General features: G+C 40.8%; 1 protein-coding gene across 2 annotated transcripts in view; it reads right to left on the reverse strand.

The window, feature by feature from the left end:
• The window catches only part of snx8a (sorting nexin 8a), a 58,646-nt gene that overhangs the window by 18,250 nt on the left and 22,062 nt on the right, over nt 1-18,334 (reverse strand). For both annotated transcript variants that reach the window (XM_073061012.1, XM_073061011.1), the window contains exons 6-7: nt 8,480-8,601; nt 7,391-7,471 (exon numbers count right to left, since the gene is read on the reverse strand). In XM_073061012.1, coding sequence (XP_072917113.1) covers nt 7,391-7,471; nt 8,480-8,601 — 203 coding nt within the window. The remainder of the gene's footprint in view (nt 1-7,390; nt 7,472-8,479; nt 8,602-18,334) is intronic.

The following is an 18,334-nucleotide window of genomic DNA, read 5'->3' on the forward strand; positions in this document are numbered from 1 at the left end:
AGAGGCATGTTTACCATTGTGTTACATCACCTTTCCTTTTAATAACACTTTTTAATCATTTTGGAATTGAGGATACTAATTGTAGTAGATTTGCAATTGGAAATTTTGTCCATTCTTGCTTGATATAAAACTTCAGCTGCTCAACAGTCCGTGGTCTCCGTTGTCTGATTCTCCTCTTCATGATGCGCCATACATTTTCAATAGGAGATAGATCTGGACTGGCAGCAGGCCAGTCAAGCAGATGCACTCTATGTCTACAAAGCCACGTTGTTGTAGCCCGTGCAGAATGTGGTCTGGCATTGTCCTGCTGAAATAAGCATGGATGTCCCGGGAAGAGACGTCGCCTTGATGGCAACATATGTTGCTCTAAAATCCTAATATACGCCTCAGAGTCAATGGTACCTTCACATACATGCAACTCACCCATGCCGTGCGCACTGATGCACCCCCATACCATCACAGATGCTGGCTTTTGCACCTTTCGCTGATAACAATCAGGATGGTCGTTTTCATCTTTAACACAGAGAACTCGACGCCCGTTTTTTCCGAAAACTAGCTGAAATGTGCACTTATCTGACCACAGCACAGGGTTCCACAGTCTTTCGGTCCATCTGAGATGAGCTTGGGCCCAGAGAACTCGCCGGCGTTTCTGCATAGAGTTGATGTATGGCTTCCTCCTTGCGTAATACAATTTCAAGTTCCATTTCTGGATGCAGCGACGGACTGTGTTAAGTGACAATGGTTTTCTGAAGTACTCCCGAGCCCAGGTGGCTATAATTGTCACAGTAGCATTACGGTTTCTTAGGCAGTGCCGCCTGAGGGCTCGAAGATCACGCACATTCAACAGTGGTTTCCGACCTTGCCCTTTACGCACTGAGATATCTCTGAATTCTCTGAATCTTTTCACAATATTATGTACTGCAGATGTTGAAAGACCTAAATTCTCTGCAATCTTGCATTGGGAAATATTCCTTTTGAACTAACAATTCTCTCATGAATTTTGGCACAAAGGGGTGAGCCACAACCCATCCTTGCTTGCAAAGACTGAGCCTTTGATGGACGCTACTTTTATACCCAGTCATGATACCTCTTAGCCTGCTTAATGTGGAGTCTTCCAAACCGGTGTTACTTGAATATTCTGTGCACTTTTCAATCTTATTTTAGCTCTGTCCCAACTTTTGTTGAGTGTGTTGCAGCCATCAAATTCTAAATTAGTGTATATTTACAAAATACAATTAAGTTGGTCAGTAAAACTATTGAAAATCTTTTCTTTGTACTTTTGTCAGTTAAATAAAGGTTCACGTGGATTAACATATTGTGGCAACCAACTTCCCAGCGCACTCGAACCGGCTCGCAAAGTGGCGCGCGCCGGCATTGAGGCCGGTCCCAAAAGGGGCGCCAAGCCTTCTTCACCAGCAAGGGGAAAAGCCTGTGCGCGGGACGGGACTGTGAATAACATTCCCGCCCGGGGAGGGCAGGAAAAGGAAGGCTTTAAAGCGAGGCCGCAAAGTTTGAATAAACCTCTTTTGCAACTGCAGTTCACCGCTACAATATCACAGATTTTTGTTTTTATTGCATTTTGGAAAATATCCCAACTTTTCTGGAAATGGGGTTTGTAGAAAAAAATAATCAATTCTTGAATATTTATGATGTACATGTGGGAAAAAAAAAGAAAAACCTTTGTCATAAGGGTGCTTATATCTCCAGATATCGACCAAGCCATATTTTAATAGAAAAGAATTAATACAAGTCGCTGCTTTATTGGGAAGCAACGGATTGGTTGATGACCTGTCAATCGACGGGTTAAGACAACAGTTAAAGTCACTGCCCATAATCAACTTATATTCATTTAGATTCAAGAGTGCAGAAAGTAGCTTCTTAAAAAATTCAGGACTGTCTGAATTAGGTGCATAAACACACACCAAAGCTACCTTTTGACCATATAACAAACCAGTGACAATTAAATATCTTCCAATCAAATCAGTAACAGTATTAAAATGTACAAAAAGGATTTTAGAGTTAACAAAAACAGATACCCCTCTAACTTTATTTATTGATAAAGAATGATATAAAGGTCCCTTCCAGAATTTAAAAAAGCGATCTTCATCCTGTCTCCGTACAAGTTTCTTGTGCAAAAATAATATCCACATGAAGTGTTTTTAATTTCTTAAAAATCTTTTTACGCTTAATAGGATGATTCATGCTGTTCAAATTCCAAGAAATTATATTAATTTTATTAGCATCCATGTTTAAGTTTTAATTTAAAATTTTATAAAGAAAGTTATTGATCCAAACTAGATCCAAAGGAAAAAAAACAGCACTGACTTAACCAGAAGTAATGACATGAATGATAAAAGATATAACCTCTCAGAACTGCCCAGTCAAGAAAAAAAACTATTCTAATACCCTCTCCCCAAAGCCCGAAAAGCGATCCAATAGAAAGATCACATGCTAACCTATGACCCTAACCCCAATCTCCATTTTGCAGCTTTATTAACAGTTATATGTTTACCCCACCAATTTTAGACATAATAAAAGAGATGAACAGATTTAAAATATTGTAATGTTATGTCTAACAATAGTTAAAACATAACTGGCAATGGCCATCTTAAATTCATTTAAAGTACCGTAGATACCGGACTACAGAGCGCACCTGATTAAAAGCCGCTGGCTCTAATTTTAGAAATAAAATCAATTTTTTACTTGTAAAGGCCGCACCGGATTTTCGGCCGCAGGTGTCCCACGTTGTAATATGAGATATTTACACAGAAAGATATTACACGTGAGGATTTTTTAACTTTTAATTAAATCCATATGGTAACAAAAACAAATACATATTGCAAATGCTTTTTTTCGAACCGTGCCCGTAACGCGGCTACTTTTAAATATACGTTGCGTATACTTCTTTACTGAACAACATTCCAATATCTCCTAACGACTGGTAAAAAATATATATACTGCAGCCTACCAGGAAAAGTTATTGATCGCCTTTAACTTAAAAGCAGCGTTTTCGCTCCGCCGCTCGACCCCCGCCGTCCCGTTTATCGCAAACGGCATTTAAAAGCAGCGTTTCGCTCGGGTCTAATGCCCCCTCCTTCCCGTTTATCGCAAACCGGTATCCCACAAGACGCGGCGAAACCAGGTGTGACGTCATAGCATCCCGCGATGTAGTACAGAAAACAAATATAGTTAAAACTCTTCTAACTTTAACTAGAAAATGAATTACTAAGCGAAAATATTATAAACTAAATAACTGCCATAAAGGCAGCACAATGCTTTTCTTCGAGTGTTTTCCATGTTGATGAGGGTGAGTACAAATGACTGATTTACAATAATTTAATTGTGAAAGTGCGCTTGATTTATCGTACAATTTCATTGGACCTCTGTGAACTACTCATCAATTTTATTGGTCTACTGTTACGAGGCAAAATGTTTACGAGGCGGCATGAAAAAAAACTATGTATTAGCCGCTCTGTATTAAAGGCCGCAGAGTTCAAAGCTGTTCAAAATGTGGGAAAAAAGTAGTGGCTTAAAATCCGGAATCTACGGTATATTAATCACGTATTCAGAAAAGGATAAATCCAAGCAAATAACATATTACGACTGAAATCTTTTAAAAGAATTTACAAATCATACAAAAAAATAAGTAAATATATATCAAACCCAAAGCTATATTAAGGCAAGCAAGAAAAAAAATTAAATCAACCAGGTCCTGTGCAGACATCCATAAAACGTGGAACAGATTTTCTTCAAAGCAACTGTAAATATATACTAATTATTAACAAATAAAAAAAATTAAATCAGCCAAGTCCTGTACAGACATCCATAAAGCATAGAATAGACTTTCCTCAAGGCATCTATAAACATTTCTCAGCTCAGAATTACCTATTAAAGTTACATTCAGCATAGACTTAAACCCCTTAATAAATTCCCAACCTTCATCTAAAGAGTTAATCTTTTGTGGCTGAGAGTCAGGCAGAAAAATTATCAGTCATGCCAGATAACGGAGCGACAGGCGACATTTTCTTTCATATAATTCAACCATCAATTCCCGGTATTTCCATCTTTCAGCAAAAATCTCAGGAGCAAAGTCCTCCACTATATGAATTTCTGTTGCATTGTAGATTAGCTTACCCCTTTGTCTCGTCTCTCGGAGTACAATAGTGCAAGCAAAGTATCAGTGGTCGCGGACGTAATTCGGTCGAGGGCCTAGATCGTGGAATTCGATAAGCTCTATCGAGTACGGGTTTGCTTCAAGAATCTCGCTAAAAAGTGAATATAGCATATCTGAAAAGAACTTTAACAGGTCACTGGTTTCAGTATTTTCAGGCAAGCCCAACATACGTAAATTTCTCCTGCGTGTTCTGCTGTCTAAATCAATCATTTTTTTCTTCATTCTTGATAATTCCAAAGTAACTTCATTAATTTTCTTTTCCATAGATGACATCTTCAATTCTTGCTCATAAATAGTTTGCCTGAATAATTCCTGTTCCCTCTCAATTCGATAAGTAGTCTGTTTGAGCATCTGAAACCAAAAATCCAAATTCTTCAAAGATTCTTGAACAGTAGAGATGGATTTTTCAAGCTTTCCGTTAGCATCCGTCAGTTTATCAATCTTAGTGTTAAGCAAACCAAATTCAAGTTTCATACCTTGTATCGAAGAGAGTATTTTTCCTAAAGTAAAAAGTTCCTCCGATTCCTTTATTTGTTCCGTTTGTTCAGTTTCGGTAAGGGTCTTAACGCCTCTCAATTCAATACTGGATCAACTTCCTGCCATCATAGTTAAGTCATAAATCCTTCAACAAAAATAATGAATCTTCAAACTTAAAATGGATCTATCAGTGGAATGTAAGGTATAAAAAGTAGAGCCACGGTGAAAAAGCGTCTCATTCCATTTGCTGCAAAATGGAGTGTCTGGATCCAGCATCAACTTGATTTTCCCAATCTATCTGCATATTGAAATCTCCCATGACTAATGCAACATTGCCTTTTTGACATGCTTTTTCTATCTCCTGCTGTAATTTGCAGACCACATCCTGGCTACTGTTCAGAGGCATGTAAATTAACTCCCAAAAGGGTCTTCTTACCCCTTCAGTTTCTTAACTCTACCCACAAGGATTCCACACAACATAAAGCAGTACAGCACAGGAATAGCCCTTCTGCCCACAATGTTGTGGCAGCTAATTGAACTATTAATTGAATGTCTAACAAAACTAAACCCTTCTGCTTAAACAAGTTTCATTCCATGCACCCACCATGCTGACTGAAAAAAAACCCAACTCTATCCATATATCTCCTTTGAGTTTTAACCCTACTCACCTTTCAATCCTGGAAAAAGTCTGTCTGCACTCTGTCTCTCAATCTTATAAACTTCGAACAATTCTCCCATCAGCTTCCATTGTTTCAGAGAAAATAACTCAAGTTTGTCCAACCTCTCCTTACAGCACCTGCCTAATCCAGATAGCATCATGGTAAATTCTTCTGCACCCTCTCCAAAGCCTCCACACCCTTCCTACGATGACTCAACCAGAATCAAATCCAATGCTCCAGATGCAGCCTAACTAGAGTTTTATAAGCTGCAACACAACTTCCTGACTCTTGAACAAGCAAATTTCCAGTTGAAGCAGCATGTATTTCCAATCTAGTGAAATGAATTTCATGCTCACTATGTGGCACCTCTGCATTGAAAGGTTGGGTGCAGTCTTACAGAACCCCTCCATTCAGTCCATCAGAATGACCCCAAGTTTCCAAATATCTGTCACTAGTTCATCATCCCAGTCTGACATCCCTTCCTTTGGCCTCCTATAGTATAGCAACAAAGCCCAAAGTAACTTAGAGGAAGAGCACTTTACCTTCAATATTACAGCCCTCAAGACTCAATGCTGAATTCAAAGATTTCAAGTTACCGTAGATGTCGGATTATAAGCCGCTACTTTTTTCCCACATTTTGAACAGCTTTGAACACTGCGGCCTTTACTACGGTGCGGCTAATGCATGATTTTTTTTCATGCCGCCAAAAACATTTTGCCTCGTAACAGTAGACCAATAAAATTGATGAGTAGTTCACAGAGGTCCAATGAAATTGTACGATAAATCAAGCGCACTTTCACAATTAAATTATTGTAAATCAGTCATTTGTACTCACCCTCATCAACATGGAAAACACTCGAAGAAAAGCATTGTGCTGCCTTTATGGCAGTTATTTAGTTTATAATATTTTCGCTTAGTAATTCATTTGTTAGTTAAAGTTAGAAGTGTTTTAACTAAATTTGTTTTCTGTACTACATCGCGGGATGCTATGACGTCACACCCGGTTTCGCCGCGTCTTGTGGGAAAAATACCGGTTTGCGATAAACGGGAAGGAGGGGGGCGAGCGCATTACGCGAGCGGCATTAGATCTGAGCGAACGCTGCTTTTAAGTTAAAGGCGATCAATAACTTTTCCTGGTTGGCTGCAGTATATATATTTTTTACCAGTCGTTAGGAGATATTGGAATGTTGTTCAGTAAAAAAGTATACGCAACGTATATTTAAAAGTAGCCGCGTTACAGGCACGGTTCGAAAAAAAGCATTTGCAATATGTATTTGTTTATGTTACCATATGGATTTAATTAAAAGTTAAAAAATCCTCACGTGTAATATCTTTCTGTGTAAATATCTCATATTACAACGTGGGACACCTGCGGCCGAAAATCCGGTGCGGCTTGTACAAGTACAAAATTGATTTTATTTCTAAAATTAGAGCCAGCGGCTTTTAATCAGGTGCGCTCTGTAGTGCGAAATCTACGGTACTAGTTTTTCCTGGTTTGTAAAAAAAGAGTTTTGAAGCAAGTTCATCCATCTACAATATTTCCTCAGTTTCTCTCCGTATAGTTGAGAAATGATCTAGTATTTTCATTATCCGAGTTTTATTTCAAGTTTCGACTGGTTGCTCTATTTTACGTCTCACATTTCCAGCATTTTTCTTTCTTTTCATTGCCCTCCATTCATCATCTCCTCCAGCCAGATTAGCTGTAAATAACAAGGATGCTTTGTCCTCTCTTACAAGAAACTGAGAGTCTCGTACTCTCAGTCGTTTCACGCCATGGAAATCAGCATAAGCACCAGCCTGATGATAAGGCTAGGGACAGACTTTAACTTTAACTTCTCCCCTTCTCTGCAATCTCAAAAGATGTTTATTTTCTTGCTTTTCTGGTTCTGATAATAGGTCATTGATCAGGAATATTAACCGTTTATCTCTTCACAGGTGCTGCCTGACAATTATTTCTAGCACCTGCAGTACTCTGACTTCCTTATACCTGCTATACACGCAACATAAAGATCATATGTGCATAACCAACAGTGCCCAGCTGAGGAAGTTACAAGTATAACACCAGAGTTCAAAACATTACCTTGGCTGTTGGTGCAATTCCACATGTCAGAAACTCATCACCCATTCCTCGCAATGATTCACGGATTTTATTTTGAACATCCTTTAAAGAAAAAAAACCCACAAAAAACCTTGAAAATCATGTTTCAAAGAGTCAGTTTTAATTAGCATTTTATAAAAAGCAAAGGCAGCACTTATTGCATATTTCTCATTGGTTGAGTGAATGGCACGAAGACAGCACAGCAGTTCTGTGCACCTGATATTTGCTCCATCATTCTGGAAGGCTGTTAAGACAGCTACAATGATGCAGGACTGGGAGTTACACAGATCCAAACCAGACATTTGGCACATCAGAGGTGCAAAGATAGTCAATGCTTTTATTCCAAAAACAAATAAAGAACCCAAATCATATATTCATGGAAATATTATTCTCAGCATGCTGACTGTGGTAAGCAAAGTGGAATGGGACAGGTCAATTCCATTTGTTGCTATGTCAGCTTTTTCACTATAAAGACATCAAAATATTAAAAATAATTTCTATTTGACGGCATCAATTACAGATCCCTCTCACCTCCCCCCTACCCAGCTCTGGGATCCTGTAGCATGGTGTGCATTCAGGTGCATGGTCTTTCTTCACCACAGTAACATTGATGGGATGTACACAGTAAACAGTTCTCATTTTTTCTTCAGTCAGTTTAAACCTCCACGGTGGTGTAGCAGTTAGTGTGACACTACTGAAGCTCAGGGGGTACAAGAGATCACCTTCACGGTAATGTAGCAGTTAGCATGAAGCTATTACAACTCTGGGTGTTCCACAGTTTAGAGTTCAATTCTGGCGCTATTCTCTAAGGAGTTTCTGTATGTCCTCCCCGTGGAATGTGTAGATTTTTCCCTGGTGCTCTGGTTTCCTCCCACAGTCCAAGATGTACATTGTAAATTGTCCTGTGATTAGGTTAGGGTTAACTGGGTTTGTTGGGGTTGGGGGGGGGGGGGGGGTTGTCATGCGTCATGGTTTGAATGACTGGAAGGGCCTACTCCACGGCGTATCACTAAATAAATAAAATATGCGAGAAACGACCCAATTAATGCAGTCATTTTAGTTAATACTCACAGGACCACTGAAACACAGGAAAATCTGCAGAATTTCATCTTTGGAGAAAAATGGATGACGAGCCACCAAGTTAACAAAACGCTTCAGAGCTCGCCGCCGAGATTCAATGAACTCCCTATCAGCTGTGTGTATGAGGGAGAAATTTCAACAACTTAATGCCAACTAGAGTAAACACTAAAAGTCAGATGAAACAAAGATGCTGGAAATTTTAAATAAACAATCTAAAAACATTCAACGGGTCAGGAAGCATCTGTTCAAGGAGAAATGGTGCTAATGCACCTTTACGAGACCAGGGTCTTCAAAAGGTCTTCAATATGAAATATCACCTCAGTGTTGAATGTTTTCAGCTTTTTATTTTATTACTAAAGCTAAAACATAACCAAGTATTTTGTCTTTAAAAACACTCCTCAAAAATCTTAAACATTAAGCATAACCATTGTCACTGTGCTTGACAATCGAGCGATTGTGTCCCAATTCTATCACCAAATGGGAAGAAAAGCTTTCTAACTACAGGAGCAGCAAGATGAGTACCTCATTTCATCAATACAATAAAGTTAGCAATATTTGCTCAATTCCATGAATACTTTTAAGAAACAGACACAGGAATAGACTATACATACCCTAGTGAGCAGAAGTCAACTGTTTAGTATTGGTCTCAATCCAGCTTTCTTGTCTGATCCCCAGAATCCTTACTAACTTTAATTCAAAACAATTTATCTCAGACTTGAATATACTTAATGATGACTAAGCATCCAAGGGCTCTCTGAGATATAGTCACAATGCAGAGAAAAAAAGTCTTGTTACGTTCCCCAGTAACCGGGTAATTTACCTGCAAAGATAGATGGGTCCGCTGAGCCTGGTGCTACTATTTTCAAACGTTTTATTTATAAAGGGGCACAAATGTATGGTTAATACAAAACATTCAGATCATATACATCGTCAAAACTCAATCTAAAGCATAGGTGTAGTAATAATCAATCAAAAATGAGCTCTATCGTTGTCTAGGGGTTGAACGATTTGTCCAATGGAAATATAAAAGTCTCGCCAGTTCATGGATGCTTTTTGCCACTTGAGGGACCGCTCCGTGTTCACGGGTTGGATAGAGAAAATAAACTTGCCAGCCTTCTGGACTCAAAGCGTGAGATCGAGAACGGGAGTTCCTCGTTGTCAGTCCAAAATCCTTTTCGGACTTATTAGCCACTCGATTCCCGAGCTAGGGGATCCAAATCACACGTGGCTTCCGAGCAGCTTCCCGTTATTACGAGAGGAATGAGCGATGGTGTCTGTCTAGTGCGTCGCTGGAGTACCGCCTCCAGCAGTCTCCTTTTTATCATGGCTGGCAAGATTTGTAAATGTCAATCAAGGTAGGGTGAGGCCATCCCCGTACCACATTGCCCGAGGGTGTCCATGTCCCTGATAGCTGGCACGTACTATAGAGTTGCAATTCACACAGGTGCCTCTAAGAACAATGGTCAACTCCGTGGCATTGTCTCTCATTTCCTGGGTCCAAGACCCGAATTAATAGCAATCTTGCGATTCTCTTGAAGGAGGGGGCTGAGGTCATGACACTAACTTTAATTCAAAACAATTTATCTCAGACTTGAATATACTTAATGATGACTAAGCATCCAAGGGCTCTCTGAGATACAATCACAATGCAGAGAAAAAAAGTTCTATGTCAATTACACATTAAATGAGCATCTCTTTATCCCCAAACAAACAAGTGTCCTCTCATTGAGATTGCCCTGCCAGAACTGTCTTCAAAGCACATCACCTTTCATAGATTCTAGAGTAGAGGCCAAACCCATTTAATTTTATGAAGCACAAGAGACTGCAGCTGCTGGAATCAGCAATTTTTCCTCCTTAGACAACCCATTTATTCTAGCAGTCAACCTTCGATCTTTCTGAAATGAAGCAACCAAAACTCCCAAAAGCACTTTGTCTTTATGAAGTCCTGGACAGCTGTAGGAAGATTTTCCAGGTTTATACTCCACTCTTCTTATAATGAATATCAACATTCTTTTTGCTTTCCTAATTACTCACTGTTCCTGGATACGTATCTTTGAAATACATGTTTGGTATTTGGCAAATCTCTCCAAACACCAGTATTTATTGTCACATTTATAACTTCATTTATGCATGCCATACTGCATCTGCTATGTACTTCTCAAAATCATCTTAAAGCTAATTAACTTTCTCCTCAGAAGAGACACTAGGATAGTGTGTTGCTTCCCGGTTGCTAGGGTCCAGGATGTCTCTGAGCAGTTGCAGAATATTCTTGAAGGGGAGGGTGAGCAGCAGGAAATTGTGGTATATGTTGGTACCAATGAGATAAGCAGGAAAGGGGTAGAGATCCTGCACAGCAGGTTTAGGGAGTTAGGAAGGAGGCTGAAGAGCAGGACCTCCAAGGTGGTAATCTCCAGATAACTCCCAGTGTCACAAGCTGATGAAGGTCAGACAGGAAGATAGCACAGATGAATGAGTGGCTGAGGAGATGGTGCAGGGAGCAGGGTTTCAATTTCTTGGATCATTGGAACCTTTTCTGGAAAAGGAGTGACCTGTACAAGTGGGACAGGTTCCACCTGAACTGGAGGAGTACCAATATCCTGGGAGGGAGGTTTGGTGTTGGGGAGGGTTTAAACTAGATTTGCAGGGGGGTGGGAACTGAAGTGAAGAGGCAGAGGGTGGGGTGGTTGGCACACAAGTAGAGACGGGAGTTTGTAGGGAGTTTATGAGGAAGGATAGTCAGATGATAGAGCAAAGAAGCACTTAGCCAGATGGTCTGAGATCTGTCTATTTTAATGCAAGGAGTATCATGAGCAAGGTGGATGAACTTAGGGCGTGGATCAATATATGGAACTATGATGTTGTAGCCATTACAGAGACTTGGATGAATCAGGGACAGGAATGGCCGCTGAGTGTACCAGGCTTTAAATGTTTCAAAAAGGACAGGGAGAGAGATAAGGAGGTGGGGGCATGGCGCTAGTGATTAGGGATAATATCACGGCTGCAGAAAAGGAGGAAATCATGGAGGGATGTCTACTGAGTTGTGGGTGGAAGTCAGAAACAGGAATGGGGCAATAATTCTACTGGATGTTTTTTATCGACCCCCCCCCCCCCCCCAATAGTCCAATAGTAACAAAGACATCAAAGAGCAGATAGGGAGACAGATTCTGGAATGGTGCAATAATAGTAGGGTTGATGTGATGAGCAATTTTAACTTTCCTAATACTGATTGTCATCTCCTGATGCAGTATGTAGATAAGCCAACTAGGGGAGAGGATGTACTTGATATGGTATTGGGAAATGAACCTGGTCAGGTGTCAGATCTCTCAGTGGGAGAGCGTTTTGGAGGTAGTGATGACAACTCTATCTCTTTTACAATGGCACTGGAGAGGGATAGAATAGAAAATTTGGGAAAATATTTAATTGGGGTAGGGGGAAAATATGATACCATTAGGCAGGAACTTGGGAACATAAATTGGGAGCAGATGTTCTCAGGGAAATGCATGGCAGAAATGTGGCAAATGATCAGGAAACACTTGCATGGGGGGACATCACGTGATGACGTAGGATCGAGACGCAGGGACCCAGCTCTCCCGTAAAAAGTTAATAAATTAATGTTTAAATGAAGAAAAGTTAGTCAATACTCTCTAAAAGTTGCTTATAAACGACTCCGGACTGTGTCAAGCTATGCCTCAAGGAAAGAAGATGAAGAAAACTAATACCGGGAAGACTACGCAAGCTGGAACAAGAGCGAGGCCCACGTCTACCGAGGAGCCGCGATCTCAGGTACATTGTATCGCCGGTGATACTGAACAGGAGATGGTGGCAACGCTTGCCACTTCCAAAGGAAAAAACCATCGTGAACTGCGCAAACGCGAAGGATGGACCATGCGCAAACAGGAACAAAAAGAACTACAAAGCCCAGCTACCACTGCAACTGAAAGTGATAGCGAATCGGAGGGAGAGTCAAATCTCTCGGAAGGATCAGCTGAAGGAGGTAAAAGTCCTTCTAGAAATATAGAAAAGACTTTGAGGCAAATAATGCGTAAATTAGACACATTAAAAGTAATTAAAAATAACCAAAAAAAACTCAAAAAAAAAAATGACCAATATGGAGACTATGCTTGATAAAATGACAAAGAGACAGGAAAAAATGGAAAAAAGAATTACGGACTTGGAAACTACAACGGAAGACATGGTTGAAAGAATGGACAAAATGGAAAAGGAAAATACTGCTTGGACATCAGAAAGAAAACAATTTATGGAAAAAATTGATAAGCTTGAAAATCTCAGTAGACGAAATAATATTAAAATTGTTGGACTTAAAGAAGATATAGAAGGAGAAGATCCAATAAATTTTTTTCAAAAATGGATCCCTAAAAAATTGAAAATGGAAAGAGAAACTCCAATTGAGATTGAATGGGCGCATAGATCTTTAAGGTCAAGACCTCGAGCTGACCAAAACCCACGATCAATTTTGATAAAATGCTTACGATACCAAGACAAAGAAAAGATCCTGAAGGCCGCTGCCCAAAGTGCCAAAAATAGAAACGGGCCACTGATGATAGCAGGGAAACCAATTCTTTTTTATCCTGATATAAGTTACAACCTGTTGAAGAGAAGGAAGGAATTTAACCCAGCGAAAAAAGCCTTATGGGAAAAGGGTTATAAATTTACAATGCGTCATCCAGCAACACTGATAATTTTTTTGGAGGACAGAAAATTTTTTTTTTCCGACTATCGAAAAGCGGAGGAGTTTGTACAAGAACTTCCATCTATTCGCTAACTACACATAGAGGCTTCCAAACGTAATGGATTAAAGATGAAGATAGAACCAAGGAACAGAAGTGATGGACATTTATGGATATTACAGAAGAGAAAAGCAAAATTTTAGAAATACTAAATGAGAATAGTATTTTTTTTTTTTTTCTCTTCTTATACATATACTTTTTTATGTTGCGGGGGAGCTGGGAGGCTGTGGATCGGTTACTGCGGGATTCACGTGTGTAATCATGGCGGTTGCCATGACCCGTACAGCAGAGGGGGGTAATGTTGTGTCTTTTTTCCACAACATTAGTAGGGGGGTATTTTTTTTTTCCTTTATATTTTAATTTTTTTCTATCTTTTTGCCTGGATGAATGGTGGGGACACACATAGCAACATGGAGACTTTTATAAAGATTTCCCAGGATACCACGAAAGTGGAAAGATTAGGTATTATTATAGATTGAAAAGAAAAAGAACTTTAACATATATTTTAAAAAAAAAATGAGAACTCCGTGGAGTATGTGGGGATCTTCCAACATCCAGGCATTCCCTTTTTTTTTCTCTTTCTTATTTTTTTAATAGGGATGTTAGGGGGGAGGGGGTTAAGGGGAGGGGGCTGGGTAACACTTTTTTTTCATGCACATTTATTCTGTAACAATTTGAAAACAATAAAAAAAAAGTTTAAAAAAAAAAAAAAAAAAAAGGAAACACTTGCATGGTGTTCTGCATAGGTATATTCCATTGAGGCAGGAAAAGGATGGTAGGGTAAAAGAACCATGGTGTACAAAGGATGTAGAAAATCTAGTTATGAAGAAAAGCATATGAAAGGTTCAAGAAACTAGGTACTGTTAGAGCTCTAGAAAATTACAAGGGTGCCAGGAAGGAGCTCAAGAATGAAACTAGGAGAACTAGAAGAAGCCATGAAAAGGCATGTGTGGAATGCACTGCCAGTGAAGGTGGTAGAGATAGTTTTAAGAGACTCTTAGATATGTACATGGAGCTTAAAAAATAGAAGTCAATATGGTAAGGAGATTCTAGACAGCTTCTAGAGTAGGTTACATGGTCGGTACAACATTGTGGGCTGAAGGGCCTGTAATGTGCTGTAGATTTTCTATGCTCTATGTTCCTAATCCCACCTAGCTTCATGCTGTTATAAATATTGCATTCAAATTCCCTCACCCTTACCCGTTTATATCATGAATAGCTGGGACCGTAACCACTGATCAATATAGTAACCCGCCATTCAGGACCAGCCACCCGAAAGACACATTTTGCTCCTCTGTTTACTGTCTCAGACCGCTTTTCAATCCTTACCAGCATATTACCAACAAGAGAAATTCTGCAGATGCTGAAAATCCAAACAATACACACAAAATGCTGGAGGAACTCAGCAGGCCAGGCAACATCTATGGAAAAGATTAGTCAACATTTTGGGCTAAGACACTTCATCCTTGGAACTGGAGGAAAAAAGGTGAGGTCAGACGAAGAAGATGGGGTGAAGGGAGGAAGAAATATGTTATTTACTTGGATTTCCAGAAGGCATTCAGTAAGGTTCCACATAAAAGACTTATTCATAAGATAGGGATGCCTAGACTTGGGGGTAGAGGACTCATTAAATAATAGAAAGCACAGAATTGGGATACATAAGTATTTCTCTAATTGACAATCAGTGGTGAGCGGTGTGCCACAGAGGTCATTGCTGGGCCCACAACTGTTCACAATATACATTAATGATCTAGAAGAGGGGACCAAGTGTAGTGTATCTAAGTTTGCTGATGATATGAATTTGAGTGGAATAGCAAATTGTGCAGAAGGTACGGACAGTCTGCAAAAAGAGATATAGATAGGTTAAGTTTGTGGGCAAAGGTCTAGAGTACAACATTAGTAAATGTGAGGTCATCCACTTTGAAAGGAAAAATGAAAGAGCTGGTTATTATTTAAATGGTACAAAATTACAGCACGCTACTACGCAGAAGGACATGGGAGTGCTTGTGCATGAATCACAAAAGATTGGTTTGCAGGTGCAGCAGGCTATCAAAAAGGCAAGTGGAATGTTGGCTTTCATTGCTAGAGAGACTGAATTTAAGAGCAGGGAGGTTATGCTACAACTGTACAGGGTACTGGTGAGCCCACACCTGGTCTCATCTCCTTACTTGAGGAAGGATATACTGGCTTTCGAGGCGGTGCAGAGGTTTACCAGGTTGATTCCAGAGATGAGAGGGTTAGACTATGAGAAGAAACTGAGTCGCCTGGGTCTGTACTCACTGGAATTCAGAAGAATGAGAGGAGATCTTATAGAAACATATAAAATTATGAAAGAGATAGATAAGATAGAGGCAAGAAAGTTGTTTCCACTGGTATGCGAAACTAGAACCAGGGAACATAGCCTCAAGATTCAGAGGAGTAGATTTAGGATAGAGATGAGGAGGAACTGCTTTTTCCAGAGAGTGACAAATCTGTGGAAATCTCTGCCTAATGAAGCAGTGGAAGCTACCTCAGTAAATACATTTAAGGAAGGTTGGATAGATTTTTTGCATAGTAAAGGAATTAAGGGCTATGGAGAAAGGCCATGGGGAAAAGCCAAGTAGGTGGAGATGAGTCCATGGCTAGATCAATCATGATCTTATTGAACGGCAGAGCACACTCGATGGGCCAGATGGCCTACTCCTGTTCCTATTTCTTATGTTCTTATATACAAGGTAGTAGGTGATAGGGAAAATGGGAGGGGTGAATTAAAGAGCTGGGAAGTCGATCGGTGAAAGAGATGAAGGGCTGGTGAAGAGGAATCTGATAAGAGAGAAAAGAATGCCATGAAAGAAAGGGAAAGGGGAAGGAGGAGCACCAGGGGGAGGTGATGGGCAGGTAAGGAGATACGTTGAGAGAGGGAAATGGGAATGGGGAATGGTGAGGGAGAGGGTTTGGGGGTGTAGTGCATTACTGGAAGTTCTAGAAATCGATGCTCATGCCATCAGGTTGGATTACAAGGTGTTGCTCCTGAGTGTGACCTCATCACGGTAGTAGAAGAGGCTATGAACTGACATGTTAGAATAGGAATTGGAAGTGGAATTAAATTGGGTAGACACTGGGAGATTCCACCTTTTCTGGTAGGTGTCTCCCAATCTATATCAGATCCCACCAATATACAGAAGGCCCTACCAGGAGCACTGTATATAGTAAATGACTCCAAAAGACTCACAGGTGAAGTGTCACCTCACCTGGAAGGACTGTTTGGGGACCTGAATGATAGTGAGGGAAATGGTGTTGGGGCAGGTGTAGCACTTGCTCCTCTTGGAAGGGTAAGTGCCAGGAGGGAGATCGGTGGGGAAAAATGAATGGATAAGGAAATCGTGTAGGAAACGAGGGAATGATCCCTGTGGAAGCAGAAAGTGGGGGGTGGGGGGTTGGGGAGGGAAGGCACTGGTGTGGGATCCTTTTGGAGACGGTGTAAGTTATAGAGAATTATGTGCTGGATGCAGAGGCTGGCAGAGTGATAGGTGAGACAAGAGGAACACTAACCCTGGTGGTGCAGCACAAGGATGGGGTAAGGGCAGACGTGCATGAAATGGAAGAGAAGTAGTTAAAAGCAGTGTTAAAGGTGGAGGAAGGGAAGCCCTTTTCTTTGAAAGAGGAGGGCATCTCCTTAGTTCTGGAATGAAAATCCTCATCCTGAGAGCAGATGCAGCGGAGATGGAGGAATTGAGAGAAGGGATAGCATTTGTTCAAGTAATCAGGTGGGAACAGAATCCAGATAGCTGTGAGAGTCAGTGGGTTTATAAAACACATCAGTAGATAAGCTGTTTCCAGAAATAAAGACAAAGAGATCCAGAAAGGGGAGGGAGCTGTCAGAAATGGACCAGGTAAAGTTGAGGACAGGGTAGAAGTTGAAGGTAAAGTTGGTGAAGTAAACAAGCTCCACATGGGTGCAAGAAGCAGCACCAATGCAGTCATCGATGTAGCGTCAGAAAAGTTGGGGCGTGATACCAGTGCAGGCTTAGAACATAGACTGTTCTATGTAGCCAACAAAAATGCAGGCATAGCAGAGAACTATGCAAGTGCCCATTGCTACACCTTTTGTTTGAAGGAAGTGGGAGGAAACAGAGAAATTATTGAGAATGAAGACCAGTTCCACCAGATGGAGGACAGTGATGGTGGAGTGGAAACTGTTGGGTCTGGTATCCAGAAAGAAACAGAGAGCTTTGAGGCCTTCATAGTGGGGGATGGAGATGTACAGGGATTGTATTTCCATAGTGAAAATAAGACGCTCAGGGCCAGGATCTTGAAATCATTGATAAGATCAAGAGTGTGTGAAGTGTCATGGATGTAGGTAGGAAGGGACTGAACTTGGGGGGTGGGGGGGGGGGTAAAGCTGAGCCGAGGTATTCAGATACGAGTTCAGTGGGGCAGGAACAAGCGAAAATAATGGGTCTACCTGGACAGGCAGGTTTGTGAATCTTTGGTAGGAGGTAGAATTGGGAGGTGCGGGGAAGGGAACTATGAGGTTGGTCACAGTGGATGAGAGATAACGAGAGTTAAGGTTGGCGATGGTGTGGGAGACGATGGCCTGGTGTTCGTTAGTGTGGTCCTCCTTGAGGGGTAAGTAAGAGGAGCGGTCGACAGCTGTCACCTGGCAGTCTACCAGACTACTACAGCACCCCCCTTATCTACTGGTTTGATGATGATGTTAGGATTAGTGTGGAGAGAGTGGAGAGCAGTGCTTTTGGAAGGAATGAGGTTAGAAATGGAGTCAGAATTGGTGAAGTTACAACAGTTGATGTTTCATCGGCAGTTGGTAATGAAAAGATTCGGAGCAAGCAGAAGATCAGAGTGGGGTGTCCAGGAAGAGGAGGAGGGCTGAAGACAAGGGAAGGGGTCATCGATGCAGGTTGAAGAGTCCTTGCCAAAGAAGTAGGCATGGAGACGGAGGCAGTGGAAGAAGAGCTCAGCGTCATGGTGGGCATGGAACTCACGGAGATGTATTACCCACATCCGCATGTGCTTTAGCAATGCACAATCAGCTGTACAGGAATTACTGATTTGTGGAACTAGTGACCTGTCCTGAAGAAGGGTCTCAGCTCAATACGTC

Source organism: Hemitrygon akajei, chromosome 11 (genome assembly GCF_048418815.1).
Source record: "Hemitrygon akajei chromosome 11, sHemAka1.3, whole genome shotgun sequence".
Classification (NCBI taxonomy): Eukaryota; Metazoa; Chordata; class Chondrichthyes; order Myliobatiformes; family Dasyatidae; genus Hemitrygon; species Hemitrygon akajei.